We start from the raw sequence: 15,875 nt of genomic DNA on the forward strand, positions 1-15,875 counted from the left end.
TGAGACTCGAGAACTGTCCAACTCCAAGGCACATGATTTACATGGCCGAGACACAGTTTCTTGTGGTAATGGTTGGGAACCTGCAGAAGGATTAGTAGAAGGCAAGGAAGAATTTGATGTGCAGGTATCATGAAAAGAAATGAAATCTGAGAGGTGCTTGAGAGGGCTGCATATTAGAAGATGAAAATGGAAATGTTGTCTCATCAAATCGTGCATGCCTGGTTATAAAAACTCGATGTGTTTTAGGATCTAAGCATTGAAATCCTTTATAGGAAGAATTGTATCCGAGAAAGATGCAAGGAAGACTTCTTGGCTCAAATTTATGTTTAGCATAGTCACGCAAATATGGAAAGCACAGGCAACCAAAGGTGTGAAACATGGCATAAGTAGGGGACTTACCATACAGAATTTCAAATGGAGAGATCTCATTCAAGACCGGTGTGGGCAAGCGATTAATGGTGTACACGACTGTACTAAAAGCTTCAACCCAAAAATGAAGAGGAACATTAGCATGAAAAAGCATTGTGAGGCCTGTTTCAGTGAGGTGCCTATGTTTCCTCTCGGCTCTACCATTTTGAGATGGTTTATATGGACAAGAAATTTGATGATGAATGCCACATTGAATCAAGTGAGACTGAAAAATGATACTTTTGAATTCACCTCCCCCATCACTTTGGAATTTTTTTATTTTTGTCGAGAACTGATTTTCAACCAAGGTTTGAAATTTTTTGAAGGTTTGATAAAAATCAGCTTTGTGCTTTAATGGATAGAACCAAGTGAAGCGCGAGTGATCATCGATAAAAATTGTATTATACCGATATCCTGAGATTGAATTTATAGGTGCCGGACCCCATAAGTCGCAATGGATGAGTCCTAAGATATTCTTGGAGCGACTTTCACTTGCTTGAAATGGAAGTTTATGGCTTTTAGCCTTTTGACAGCTAACACATAAAGAAGGATTTGCAATATAGAGGTAAGAGACAAAAGACCTTTTTTATTAAGCATGGAAATTATTTTTGATGACACATGGCCCAAACGAGTATGCCAAGTATCAAAGGAATTACAAAGATTCTGTTTGGCAACAACAGAAGAGAAAACATGGTGTCCACGCTTCAGTACATAGAGGCCATCTACTCAATTACCACTTGCCACCACCTTTCGAATTTGAAGATTCTGTATGATAAAAGTATTGTCAGTAAAGGAAACAGAGAAAGGAAAATCATTTGTAAGCTTACTGACAGATAACAGATTTTTGGTTAAATTTGGCACAACTAGAACATCATTTAATGTAAGAGAAGGAGTAGGAGAGCATGAACCCATATGTGTAATGGGTAGAGATGATCCATTACCAACAATAACTCTGTCCGTACCAGTGTAAGGTTCCACCTTATCAAGTTGAGACACATCTGAGGTCATGTGTGCCGATGCTCCTGTATCAGTATACCAGTCAGCAGTGTCATTGCTAATCGTGAAATTTGCTAGTGCTTCAGCAAGATGTGCATCATTTTTTGTATATCTGAGTTTGCAGTTTGTGGCATAGTGGCCTTCTTCACGGCATATCTGACATCAAGGAGGACGTTTATAATGTTGTTTGCCACGATTTCCTCCCTTGGATTGGCCTCCCTTATATTTCTGTTGATAATTATTAGACTTTGCATTTTGATTTGCAGATGAGGCATTAGCAACATAAGCAGAGGCACCTGCATTGTTGTCGATGGACTTGGAAAAAAGGTCAAAGCTTTCAGCCTTAGGAACAACATCTTTGAAACTCGGAATTGGAGTTAAAGAGAGTTGAGTAGTGGAGAAAGTTGAGAATTCATGGCCTAGACCATGTAAATACCAGTGAACTTTGTCAGTATCTTCAACTGGTCGTCCCATTGCCGATAGTTGATCACAATGAGATTTGAATACTCGAGAGTATTTTGAAACACTGCGAGAGCCACGCTTCATGAGATGAAGTTCATCCTTGATTTGAAGCTCACGAACCTTGGACTTATGGCTGAAAGCAGTTTCAAGGGCAGTCCAGACATCTTTTGATGTCGTGAGTCCAATGACTACAGATAATGCTTCCTCCGTGAGAGAGGAAAGAAGAAGACTCATGACAAGTTGATCATTTTGCTTCCAAATATTAATGGCTGTGAGATCAGTGGTAGCGGAAGGCATTGAGGTCGAGCCATCAACATAACCATAGATTTTTTGGCATTGCAGCAGGGGTACAACTTGACTGCGCCAAAGCAGAAAATTTGTTGATGATAATTTTATTGTAACCATGTGAACCATGGTGTTGAAGGAGAGGGTAGAAGAAGAATTGTTTGAGGCCATAGGATCGATTGGAGATTAATCCTATAGGGCTTTCTGATACCATGTAAGAGTTTTAAGCAGTAATAGAAAACCACAGCAAATTGCATATGGCGTAGGAGATTTCATTATATAGAAACTTTACAAGAATGTAAACGTTACAGACTATTAAAGATGAACATGCTATACAAGGAAAGATGAATATACATTCTATAATTAGAATAAATCAGATCCTGCATCTATGGCTCTGTACATTGCCGTAAATAGCTTCCTTGATATCAGCCTTAGCTTCCTTGATATTAGCCTTGATTCTCTCCTTGATGTCTGTCATAATTATCTCCAGAGAACAAGGCTGTGTTATCTTCAACACCTAGCACGGTGGCCATCTTCAACCCCAGCCCCACTATTCCACCATAGCCTTTCATCCCCTCCGAACGAGTGGGTGGATCTTCTAGGACACCGTCCAGTCATTGCAATCCAAACTTAAAAAAAAAAAAAAAAAACCCTAAACCAACATATCCCAAGTTCATAGATACATAAATAAATAAAGAAACCCAAAGATAAATCCATAGATCTAAAGAAGATATAGATACAAGCAAAAAAAGTCTTAAATCAAAAAAATATATTTGAACATGGGTCTACCCATTTCCATAGAGCAAGAATTGTGAGTCAGCGCACACCCACAGCATGACTTGGTCATGGTGTGCAGTAGAGAAGAAGAGAAGGAGGTGTAGGTGGAGAAGAATAAGAAGAAGAAAATAAAAGAAGAGAAAGGGCCATGCGGTGCTAGAGAAAGGAACAAAAGTGAGGAAAAATGTTAGGATGTTTTACTTTATATAATTAAGTGTGCGGGCAGTCAAAATCTAAGTGGCTGGGTACCCCTGCCCAGAATCCACTCACTTAAGTATATAAATTTAATATACCCGCCTACAGCTATCGTGGGGTGGGCGACTTGCCTGCCATCGTCTCGACAAGTGCGGGTGACCCACTTTGCCCGTAATCTTATGAGTTGTATTGAGACTGCTTGTGTCCCAATTACAATTATTAAGAAAGATATTCACTTCTTCAAATATCCATATATGTAGGCGGGAACAGAAAAAGAGTCAGATTTACTTCGACAGTAGCAAGAGTAACAGTAATGTTTATAATGGTACAACAACTAGTAAAGTAAACAAAAAAATATGGGAAAAAACTGTGCTGGATACATCATATATGGACGTCAAGTGGTTGATATATATTATCTTCGAGACCGAAACTTCTTATTTAAGAGGTTGAAACCTTGAAACTTTCTCAACCTTGCTCTATCCTCGAGGTTACTCTCAATAGTATGATTGTAGGCGGCCCTCCTCCTTACTCAACTCTGTGTCCCATAATGTGTCGTTCCTGTGCAAAAGGAGACAATAATGATGACTGTTAAGGACGTGCTTCACTGCTACGTACTCCTAATCTCCTACAACCAAAGAGCAAGGTGGTTAGGGTGCTTCATGGGGTGCCTCCAATACCTAAGTCAGTAGTGATAAGAGTATTCTTAGAGCCAAGATATTCTAGAAAGCTCATTGGCGTACCTGGATTATTTAAATAGAGATTTTGACTTCTTAGAATCATCCAGACTAACTGTTTTGCCTACTATTTAAAATTTAAACACGGAAACATTCAGACTACTTACTCACTTTGAATGAGTAAACATCTCAACCGTCCCAGGATAATTGGACGAGTGTTCATGTTCTTAACAAACTGGTATGGGCCCTGCCGGGCCAAATGGATTTGAGCCTTGAGTGGAGTGATTCGTCTAGCCACTATGATCCTAGCCCATGATAGCATCACGCGAGCCCTTATGGTGGTATTAAAGCCCTTCCAATGACACATTTGTATATCCCACTTATTGCTCTTTCACAAGAATGTCTCTAATAGACTATTCGATTAGGACTCCGGCTAGGAACACCGACAAAGCGTACCAAAAAATGTACCGAATGTTGTTTTTGTTTTTTGTTTTAAAGCATGTGTAAGTATTAAAAAAATACTAAAAACAAAACACACATAAAAAAAAATAAAAAGAAAAGAAAAGAAAAAACTAATCGGTACCTTTTTTGGGTATGCTTTCTGGCTCTACAAATGGGTCTACAAAGTACAAAGCCTCTCAAAAAAAAAAAAAATGGGGGGGTCTACAAAGCATTTTCCTTAGATTAGTCCAACCAATGATTTCAATTCAAAATCTCGTCTATACTGATCTGCCAACGTGGGACAAATTAGTTTTTAGAAAGTCTAATTTATTATAGAAAGATCCTTATATTTATTTATGTCTGGCGTTGGGACAAACCCCCCTGCCCGCCCCCACACCCCCCCGCGGCGGCCCTCTATGCAAGTATAAGTTGCCTGAAACTTAAGCAATATTAGAGTTGAGAAAATAAATCTAGTCATTATATTCATTGTTTAAGAGTATAAATTATATGCCCTTTGGTAGAATACGTATGAAATTAGGTCGAGCCCTTCTCACGGAAAGACTTGAAATAATTTCTACACTTCTACTAGGAGTAGCCTGTTTTGTGCAACGTCGAAAGTGTTCTTATGCAGTGGGACCATTGGTATTGTTTAAGGGTGTGCATCCGGACCGGATTTTTTCCTGGTCCGGTCCGGAACCGGGAAACCCGGGTGCATCCGGGCGGTTATCCGCCCGGATTACACCCGGGCGGTTAATAAAGTTCCGGATCCGGTTCCGGATCTGGTTATGTGACCCGGTTACGGATAACCGGGTCCTTTAAAACGAAAAATCCGCCCAATTTCAGTTTCTTCTTCACGGCGTTCTCGCATCGATTAGGGTTTGCACTTACCCTTAGCAGCTTTCTCGTCTCGACGTTTCTCGAATCCGCTTCTCTCTCGGTCTCGAAGTCCTTTGCAAACTTGCAGCTCTCTCGTCTTCTCGAATCCCTTCTGGCCTTCTCTCTCAAATCTTTCCAATTCCCGAACCCCTTCTGGCCTTCTCTCTCAAGGCTCTGTTCTCTCTCAAGTTTTTTGACCTCATCGAAACACGGAAATAGAAACTTCGAAGCTCTTAAGGTATTTTCCTTTGCTCTGTAAGCTTATTTCGATATCTTATTAGTGGATTTTTTTTATTCTTTGTTTTGGGTTATCTTTGTTCTTCTACCTCTCATTTTCATTCTTATTGCTGGATTAAGCAAGGAATTAAGCATGCTGCATGCCATTTTCATGCTGCATTATGCCATTTTCATGCTGGGTTATCTTTGTTTATCTTGTTGCATGCTTGGGATCGATAAAGATGGAAGAACCCTTTAGTACTCCTTCACTTAGCAGCTTTCATCACTACTTTAATATTCCTTTATATTTTTCATAAAAAAAAATAAAAATAAAAAAATGAACAAGTAGTACTGTGATTGAAAATTATCAACATTTTTTGTCTTTTTATTTGCTCTCAAGGTGGTGGGGAAAGAAGTAAAAGCTACTTTTAGTTTCTGTTAGGGTTTTCAAAGGGTCAAAGAGTATTCAACAAATTTGTAGGACAAAACAAAGAAATGGGAAGATCATTTTCAAAAGAAAATGACCCATTTTCATGATCTCCATTATACTTTTGCCATTGATGCACCTTTGAAATGCTTTTGCTATATATTAAGTATTTGTATAGCCCACTAAAAACAATCATTACCATGATTTGATCCATATTAGCAAGCTTAGGTCACTCAACATGTGTTACCACCAAGTGGGAAAATTGCTTGATCCATACTACTTAATTTCAGCTTTAATTAACAATGCTAATCGATCGAGTTGGTGTGTGTGTATATATATATATATATATATATATAGATATATATAAATAGTGGAAGTTAAACCTAGATCAACTCGAATAAGCTTTAATTAAAGCAGTTCCATCATGCACCAATAGTTCCTCAGAGTCTCTGTTATGTGAAGTATATCTTTAACACTCCCAAGTGGAATCAATTTGTAGATTGTTGATGCGTTTTTTTTTTTTTTTTGGTTGTCAAGGTTGGATGTATGGTTGCATGATTTATAGTGGTGCTAGGTGGATTGTTGTTTAGTTCAGTGTGTTTATTTAGACCTTGAAATTTTCATTGCCTCGTTATGCTTTCTTTTACCGTGGTAAATAGAGGACGAGAGGTTGGGGAAGATAAAGTTGAGGTCCCTATTGCCTGAAAGTAAAATCTCCTTTGCTTCTACCTCTTGCATTTCCTTGAATCCAAGTCTCTCTCCTTGCTCTATCTCCCAACCCTTTCTAGCTGCTTTTCCTCTTATTTATATCTTGTCCTTTTCAGCTTGCAGCCTCCAATCATTGACATAAATTGTAGGTTCGCGAGGTCTACTGACCATTCTTAAAAAAATTAATTTATTATGTACATCTCTTAAAATCAAGTGGCATTCCACGATCTAAGATTTTGCCTCCCCATTCAATGGTGCATTGGATTCTGTCCCGAAAGTCAATAGAAATGGGCTGATTTATTTTATGTTGCTTGTTTCGTCTAAGATACAGCTAACCTTATCAGAAAAATGGTGCTCTCTTTCCTCTCATATATAATCTGCACCATATATGAGAGGAAAGAGAGCACCAAAATAGCTTACACCTCACTGTTCCATACCTTACATGGCTGGAATACGTATGTACAGCCAACTAACCTGTATATATACTGTCATTGTTGGTTTTGTCTGTTTTGTTACCTAAGAATGATCTAATTGGCCAAGCTTGTTTGATATTTGCTGTCATTGTTGGTTCTTATTATATTTGCTAAAGTATATACATTATTTTTTATGTTTAAAACAGATGGAAGGTAGTTTTAATAGTAGTGTTGGTGGATCAGCGCCTATTTCATTGGACATGGAGGAAAACACTAGTCCTTTAGTGCCTTCCTCTATGAATACCCAAAACCCCACACAATCTCTCCCCCCAAAGTCAAAAAGAGCCAAGAAGGCTACGAACCAATCTCTTGTATGGGATCATTTTACAAGAGTTGAACCTATTGATCCCATTGCACCCAAAGCTCAATGCAATTATTGCTTTAAGATTTATGGATGCCATTATAAAAATGGTACTTCATCAATGTCACACCATTTAAGATATTCTTGTCCGAACTCTCCCATTAGAGAGAATAAAAATCTTGGAAAGGATAAATCACCATCACACACTGGAGTTAGGATGGATGGTAAAGGATCTAGTCCTCAAGTGTTAGGACAATATGATCGTGAAAAATTAAAGGCGATGATTTCCAATTTGTTTATTCAGTGTGAATTGCCATTCAAGGTTATAGAGCATCCGGCATTTGTTAAACTTTTGGGTTATTTAGAGCCTAGACACACTTTGCCATCCGGAACCACCTTCCAAAAAGAGTGTATTAGTTTATACAAGGAGGAGAAGCAAAAGTTGAAGGCATTGTTGAGTAGTCAAAGAGTTTGTTTGACTACCGATATATGGACATCGGTGCAAAACAAGAATTACATTTGTGTTACATGCCATTATATTGATCAAAGTTGGGTATTACACAAGAAAATTATAATGTTTTTCAAGATTCCTAATCATAGGGGTGAGACAATTACTTGGATGTTAGAGTCTTGTTTGGCGGATTGGGAGATTAACCGCATTTGTACGATCACCATGGATAATGCCTCCTCCAATGATGTTGCTATTGATCATGTGAGGAGGAACATAAGAGATAATGAGTTCACAATTTTGGGAGGTGAGTTCATACATGTGCGATGTGCTGCACATATTTTAAACCTCATTGTATGTGATGGTTTAAAAATTATTCATGATGCTGTAAATAAGATTAGAGAAGCAATTAGATTTGTGAGGTCCTCACAGACTAGGCTTGATATGTTTAAAACGTGTGCAAACGAGCTGAATATTATGTGTGGAAAAATTGTGTGTCTAGATGTTCCTACTAGATGGAACTCAACATACCTAATGCTTAGTATTGCTGAAAAATACAAAAGAGCTTTCGTACTAATGGGAGTGAAGGAGTCACAACTTTTGGCGCCTCCGTTTGAAGATTGGCAAATGGCTCGTATTTTTATTAAGTTTCTAAAAGTTTTTTATGATGCCACTTTGAAAATCTCTGGCTCATTGTATGTGACCTCTAATATGTTGTTTCAACAAATTTGTACAATTGAGAACACTTTGAACAACATGGGTCAGAGTGAGGATGATATGTTGATGAAGATGGCTTCTACTATGAAACTTAAGTTTGATAAATATTGGGGGAAAACAGATAGGATGAACATGATTGTTTATGTAACTTTTGTCCTTGACCCTAGATATAAGATTACAGCCTTGTCATATTGGTTAAAAAGGTGCAAAGGGGATGAATGCGGAGATAGAATTGAGGCCAAAGTAAGATTGCTCATGAATCGTTTGATTGAGCAATACCATGAGTTTTATGGGCTAGGTAGTGGAAGATCAAATATGGCCCATAGAAGTTCCTCAAGCATTATTGTTGATGACCTGGATTGTGAAGATTTTGATACAGCTATAGAGCAATATCTTGAGAAGCAAAATAGTTCAGTACTTAGCTCGGACATGGATAGGTATTTGTCAGATGTGATTGAACCAAAAATACCCGAGTTTAATATTTTGGATTGGTGGAAAAAGAACTCATTTAGATATCCCATCCTTGCGGAGATCGCACGTGATGTATTGGGCATCCCTATTTCCACCATCGCATCCGAGTCCGCATTCAGTACCGGTGGACGTGTAATAGATCCATATCGAAGCTCATTAGCTCCGGAGACTGTCCAATCACTAATTTGCACGCAAAATTGGTTGACTTGTGAACCGCTTAGTTCTTGGGAGGTCGAGGAGCATGTAGAACGCGTTGACATCGAAGGTAAACACTTTTATTTGTTGAGTTTGATTTTTTATTATTAATTTATCCATTTAACTTATACCTTTACATTTTTTTCTGCTTAAGGTAACCCTCTTCCTTCAACTTCAACAACTTAAGCATATTGACTCCCACCCTATGCATTGAAAACTCTCCTTATGCAGTAAGTTATCGGAACCATGCCATTTTTAATTTAAATAGATCATGAGTTTCTTAGTTCTTTGTATTAATATTTGTGTCTTTTTTCCAAAAGAAAGAAGTTAGGTATTAGCCATTTTGCTTTGCTGCTGCCTACTCTTGCTTTGCTGACTATCATCTCTGAGTTGAGTAAACTTAGATGGGAACCAGGCTTGCAGAGTTGGGTTGGTTTCAAGACTTAGGAGCATTGGTTGGCAGGCTTTTTAAAGGTTGTTTCCTTATAAATTTCTAGGTAGTTTCTGTCATTTAAGGAAAGAACTTTCCTAATTTGTCATTTTATAAGAACTTGTTTCCTTGCATCATCCTGTTTTGTTTTCTATGTTTTATTTTGTGCAGAATTATCGGCGTTAGAAAACTTGGAGAGGTTGAATTTAAGTAGCAATTGTCTCACTGACGGCTTAACACCCAAAGGTAATTCCAAAACTTCACAAAAGGACAAGGGTGTGCTAGACTGCTAGTACCATAATGGTCAAGTTTAAACATTGATAGACGTTTTGTTTTTATTGTACTAATTCTGTGAAACAATTTAATATAACAATTGTTTTTCCATTTGATATAACAATTTTCTCTGGATGTGGTGAACGCTCTTTTGATCTCTAATATAGAAGATTAACTTGATTTTAAGAAAATTTTAATGCTTTTTGGTAATCTTGCTTTTGAGATTATGGGTAATAATATGTTGATTCATTTCATGACAGACGCATATTGATTTTGAAATATCTGAGGGTGAGTTCGAAAGGACCAGAGAGCTCTATGAGAGACTTCTAGACAGAACAAAGCACCTAAAGGTGTGGATAAGCTATGCAAAATTTGAGGCATCTGCTATGGAGGAGGATGCTGGGGACTTGGATTTGGCAGAAGATAGCATCCAAGAAAATCGCTATGAACAAAAGAAACAATGCATTCAGCATGCTAGAAGTAGGCAATTTCTCGCAAAATCCTATTGTTTAGTTTTCTCAATTATTACCAAATAAAACAAACATTAAAATTTTATTTTCTTCCATCCCCTTCCCCCAAATGAATCAGGGGTTTTTGAGAAAGCTATCAACTACTTAAGAACATCTGCACCTGAGCTAAAAGAAGAGAGAGCAATGCTGTTAGAGGAGTGGTTGACCATGGAGAGCAGTTTTGGTGAGCTTGGTGATGTTGGTTTAGTCCAGGCTAAGCTGCCAAGAAGCTCAAAAAGAGGAGGCCTATTGTAGCCGAGGACGGTCCTGCTAGGTATGTATAACTAAATTTACTAGTCTTTTCTTTCTGTTTAGCCCCTGAAGTGGCTGGTTTCATTTAGTTATGCAGTTTTTAATTGTTTGTTGGTCTTTGTTGCTTATGAATCATGTACTCTTTATAAACGTGGATTAGCAGGGTGCCATCCTCAAGATGAGTATATTGAGAAGTTACGACACCCAAGTCTGTATATTCCCCGAATTTATCATCAATGCATTCAAGCTCTATCGATTCCACTGAGAATTCTTCTTCCATCCTTGCTGCTGGCAGTAAGAGAAGGCTTGTATTCACAAACAGTGATCAAAATTGCCCACCAAAGAGAAGCCGCCGACCATAGATTGTTATATATTTGGCTTCCTTGGAGTGATCTCCTTTCTTATATTTGCTATGTCTCTCTTCTAAGTTAGGTTGTAGTTACTTGCCTTCAACAATATTCTTCTCTTTTGTAACTATTCTTCAGCAATAATGTGAAGGTCAATGCATGTTCACATGCCCAAGTAGCAGAAAAACTTAGTATTGATAACTAAGATCTGTAATATGTATTTAAGGTCTACATTAAGCATGGTATCAGAATTTGTTTTAAAAAAACCTGCTATAAATGTCTTAAAAAAAAAAAAAAAAAAACCCGAATTAAATCCGGTTATTATCCGGATTTCCGAATTTAACCCGGATATCCGGATTTAACCCGGATATCCGCCCGGATTAAATCCGGATTAATCCGGGCGGATAACCACCCGGTTTTTTAAATCCGGATCCGGATCCGGTTGTGGCCGGATATCCGGATCCGGATCCGGATGTACACCCCTAGTATTGTTAATCTAATTCACCAAGCATATGGTTTTGTTTTTGTTTTTTTTACTGTAACCAAGCAGATGGTTTGCAATGCAAATATGATGACTCTTGAATATGTAACTAACTAATTCTCACATCTATTTTATGGCCTTGGTTATGAAGATTTGGTAGAACTGAATACTTAAACAAAGATTCATGACTCAAAACTAGATCATGAAACAACATTTTGGTAATAGTTCCATGGAATGGGTCTTCTCTCGTCACTCCCTCATCTTCTAAAAGAGGCAATGATCCAGGCTTGGAGATTGTCCTAAGAAACAGGAGCACCGCACCAATACTTTCAAGCACCAATAGAGATCATGAGAAACAATTTCAAACTGAAAGAGAAACACAAAGTTTAAAAGCACACAAACAAACATTTCTCTGCATGGGAAAGGAATTGGATTAGATTACAATGTTACCAAGTCCAAGTTCAGAGGTTTCGCGACTAGAACCGATTCACCGACTCACTGACTCAATTCTTAAATGTAAGCAGATAGAAATTAGCCATAACATTGTTGACGAAGAAAGTTTCTGCATACGAACACGTAAGATCCTTAATAGAAGGTAGACAAACTAATTAAAATGGTTTGAAATTGTACGTTGATTTAAAACTGTAAAAGAAAAAACCTCTAGCAGATCCTTAATAGAACGCAGGTTTCTCATTGGGCAATTCTATCACACAGTTGGCACGGCTCAAGCCTCACACTTCTTGATGTATTTGGTTCTAATACCATTCGAAATGATTAAAAAACAATTCACATGGGTCCCTACTAAAAATAAAAAACTAGTCAAGTTACAACTAGGGATTGCCTTCTCGCTTCCATGCTATGCACTATCCCATTCATCACCGTCATATACACAATTTTGGGTATAGTACAGAATTCTACAAGACAGCAGCACAATTTCTAGCAAAGTGTTGGAAGTTGTTCACATTCTAAATAGTTTTAACAGGAGAATGCCTCCCAGGTGTGGGATGTTTCCATCTTATATCTAATGAAGTTTATCATAGGATACCGACGGTTAAACCATCTGGAAATCACCAAGAAGGAATTTCGCAAGCAAGTGGAAAGAGATTAATGTTTCTAGAGCTTCTTGGTAGACAGAATTTTGCAAGCAAGTGGGAAGAGAGTTTCCAGAGTTAGTTTGATGTCTATCAACAATCATATGGTGGTATCACCAGATGGTCTGTAATTTTAAAGGAGAATTGTAGTGTTTCAGTGGAGGTTGCTAATGAACCGTTCCAACATAAAACTCTTCAAGCCATCTATCCTCTGAATTCCAAATACCTCAATTGACATAAAATCTTCATGCCATTTTAATTTTCTTCATAACTCAATAACTATATAGGTAAAAGTTCAATTATGGGAATGAATGCCTACCACCCATTTAAAAAAAAAAAAAACAGTTGATTGATCACATTGGCCAGATCAACTGCTACCGCAAGCCACTGTTTCTAATAACGCAAACAACCACCCTTACTCTTTTTTTTTTTTTTTTATCAGTAATCAAGGTATTTTATTCATAAGAATATGCAAAGCCCAAATACACAAGGAGTATATGTGACAAACTTGGGCAAACAACCACCCTTACTCTAATAAGCAAAACGTTGCTCTAAAGCCCCTGAAGATATGTATATCCATCAAACCAAAAGTCCTTAATTCCACTGATACAAGAATAAAAGACAATTTAACAGATAAGTAATTCGAGCCTAGATCCATTCTACCGGTAACTTCTGTATGGATTTTCTTTTGGATGTCGAAGAAATGTTCACTTTTCACACTTCCAAGCATCTTGTGCCCAGTTCAGAGAACCAACATTTTAATAAGATTCCAAACTACTCAAAGCTACATACTGAATGAATCTCAATCAAGAAATGAAATGGTGTGCAACCAGAGATTTCTGCATTTCATATATAATAAAGTATGCATGTCATATAAAAAATGACGTAAGGTCTTATATGGCCTTGGGAAACACATTTCTACATAACTTACATGCTAAAGATGGATCAAATTCCTCAGCTCACGTCATGCAAGTTTCAACCCATTTTAACACTTGATATTGAAAATCAATCATTTATTCTAACGACTTAAGTCGCTAATCTCTACAAAAAGGAGGATCTTACAAGTTAGACACAATATATTATTCCAAAATACTAAACAACAGCAACAGGGAAATTTCTAAATTATTTTGATCCATTTAATTAAAATTTCCTGCATTTCACCAACCAAAGTTAATTCCAGATTTTGATCCTACGTAATTTCACAAGAGATTCATAATGGACGGATTAATGAAGTAATTAGTTCATGCCATCGAATGCATAATTGCTGGAACATATTCTGTCTCTCTCTTTCCACACCAACCAAAGTTAATTCCAGATTTTGATCCTACGTACTTTCACAATTCATAATGGAAGGACTTAAGAATCATGCCGTCGAATGCATAATTGCAGGAACATACTCTATCTCTCTCTCTCAAGAAAACAAATATATGGTTTACAAGATGACATTCATGTGATTAGACCAGGATCATTTAGCAAAATGACATTCAAAGCGTATGAAAAATATCATAAGAAAATATAAATAAGTAACTGCGAGAAAAATAGTTTGGGTACCAATCACAAACGCAAAATCAAGCATCAGGATCATCTGAGGCCTTTCCACCAAAGGGATCATGAGTCGGACCAACATCCTGCCCAATGTGGCGCTGCACTAACCGCTGTAAATCGGCCATAACCTTGTGTTCACGCTTCGCCTTCTCTTCGTAGTTAAACATGGCCAACGCCCTCTTGTCCTCGGCACTATAAACTTGGTTTTCCTTCCTAATACGAATGGCATTCATCCTCTGGTGCCTGCTACCACTCATGACATACCCAAGACCCTCAAACTTCTGAATCTCCTCTGCTGATAGACCCACTTCACCTCTACGCGGGATACGCTTCCCTTGCTGCACATACTGTGCAATGGCATCACCCTCACCGGGTCTAAGTGCACCACCATAACTAATATGCCCTTCAGCTCTCGGTAAAGGCATTGGCCCAACCACCGGTTCGTTATCCAAAGCCGGTAGCTTCTTCTGCGCGTCAATCATTTCCTTAAACCTCAATGCCTCCGCATCGATTTCAACCATCGTTGCCTCATCCACCTTCGCCTTAGCGTGTTCTTCTACCTCAGAACCCGAATTCTCGCTGGAAGAGCGATTCTGCTTCTTTGACCTTTCTCGATCACTGGCATCAGAGTCGTCACTTTCGTCTGAATCGCTGCTATATCTGCTCCGTTTTCTTCTTCTTCTACTCCTGCTACTTCTGTTGCTACCCTTGTGCCTCCTGCTACTTCTCTTACTCCTTTTACTTGATTTCTTTCTCCGCTTTCGGACTCCCTCAGATTCATCCGATTCACCATCGCTATCTCCCTCGCTCTCGTCCGATTCGTATTTTCTATTTCTACGCTTAGAAATCGAACCGTTCCGCTTTCTCCTCGACCTCGAATCATCGGACTCAGAGTCCCTCTCCGATTTTTCCGAGTCGGAGTTAGATATCCTTTTCCGATTACTCTCCTTTTCTTTTACTTTCTCTTTCTTTTCCAAGCTCGAATCGCTCTTCTCCTCGCTACCATCTCCATACTTGTCCGAGATCTCCTCGGCTTTCTCCACCTCAAATTCATCGTTCTGGTTTCTAGGCGGACTCGGCGTCACGTTCCAAATACAACACTTCAGCGTCTTCCTCATCTTCTGCCTCTTCAGCCTCCGGTACTCTTCATAGCTCAGGCCCTTCAATTCCTCGTCGGACTCCGAATCGGACCGCTTCCCATTTCGGTAATCGCGGTCGAGGTACGCCCGGCCCTTGTAGTCTACGTCTCCGCGGCCGAATCGTTTAGGCAAAGCGTCGTTGTCTAGGGCTTTGTCAGGCCTAGGGCTTCGTCTAGGGTTTGGACTCGAAATTCTTACGGGCGAATTCGAGTGTCTGCGGCGATGGTCATCGTAGCGGTCATAGGCGTCGTAACTGGGGCTTCGGCGGCCCCGGCGTCGGCTGTAGCCGAGGGAGGTGTCGGAGTCATCCGGCGTGTAGCGGTCGGAACGGTGTCGTTTCTCGGGGATTTCGATCGTAGACGATGGCCTTCCCATTGGTGTTGTAAGCTGAAACGGGTAAGTTGGTAAGAGAGCTTGAGAATGGATCGCTGCAGTGCCTTTTATATGCTGATTCCATGTGGATTTTTACTTGCGCCGGGGCCGGCCCGTCTATTCGAAGTGGTTTCCATGAGCCTAATGTTTCATTTATTGGGCCTCAGGCCTCACATTTAGGTCCTTTATGTAGTACTTATCTTTCTTGTTCATTTCCATCCCATTTTCAATTACGTAAGGTGTGAATCAATGCAAATCAGAACTTAATTTAAAATTTTACGGCTTTTTTGGGAAGATATAATGGAATGAAATGGAAAAAAAACTTCTTAGGAGATTTCACTTTTTTCCTTATTTGAGAGTCTAATT

General features: G+C 38.8%; 1 protein-coding gene across 1 annotated transcript; it reads right to left on the bottom strand.

Moving 5' to 3' along the window:
* Positions 1 to 13,809: 13,809 nt before the first annotated feature.
* On the bottom strand, positions 13,810 to 15,547 carry LOC108989219 (NF-kappa-B-activating protein). Its single transcript, XM_018962756.1, has one exon. The coding sequence runs from the start codon at positions 15,510 to 15,512 to the stop codon at positions 14,022 to 14,024; it is 1,491 nt and encodes a 496-aa protein (XP_018818301.1). The 5' UTR covers positions 15,513 to 15,547; the 3' UTR covers positions 13,810 to 14,021.
* Positions 15,548 to 15,875: the final 328 nt, after the last annotated feature.

The sequence above is a fragment of the Juglans regia genome, chromosome 8, assembly GCF_001411555.2.
Source record: "Juglans regia cultivar Chandler chromosome 8, Walnut 2.0, whole genome shotgun sequence".
In the NCBI taxonomy this organism is placed as follows: domain Eukaryota; kingdom Viridiplantae; phylum Streptophyta; class Magnoliopsida; order Fagales; family Juglandaceae; genus Juglans; species Juglans regia.

Coding starts and splice junctions, on each gene's coding strand:
- LOC108989219 (XM_018962756.1), bottom strand. CDS start 15,512: ATGGGAAGGCCATCGTCTACGATCGAAATCCCCGAGAAACGACACCGT.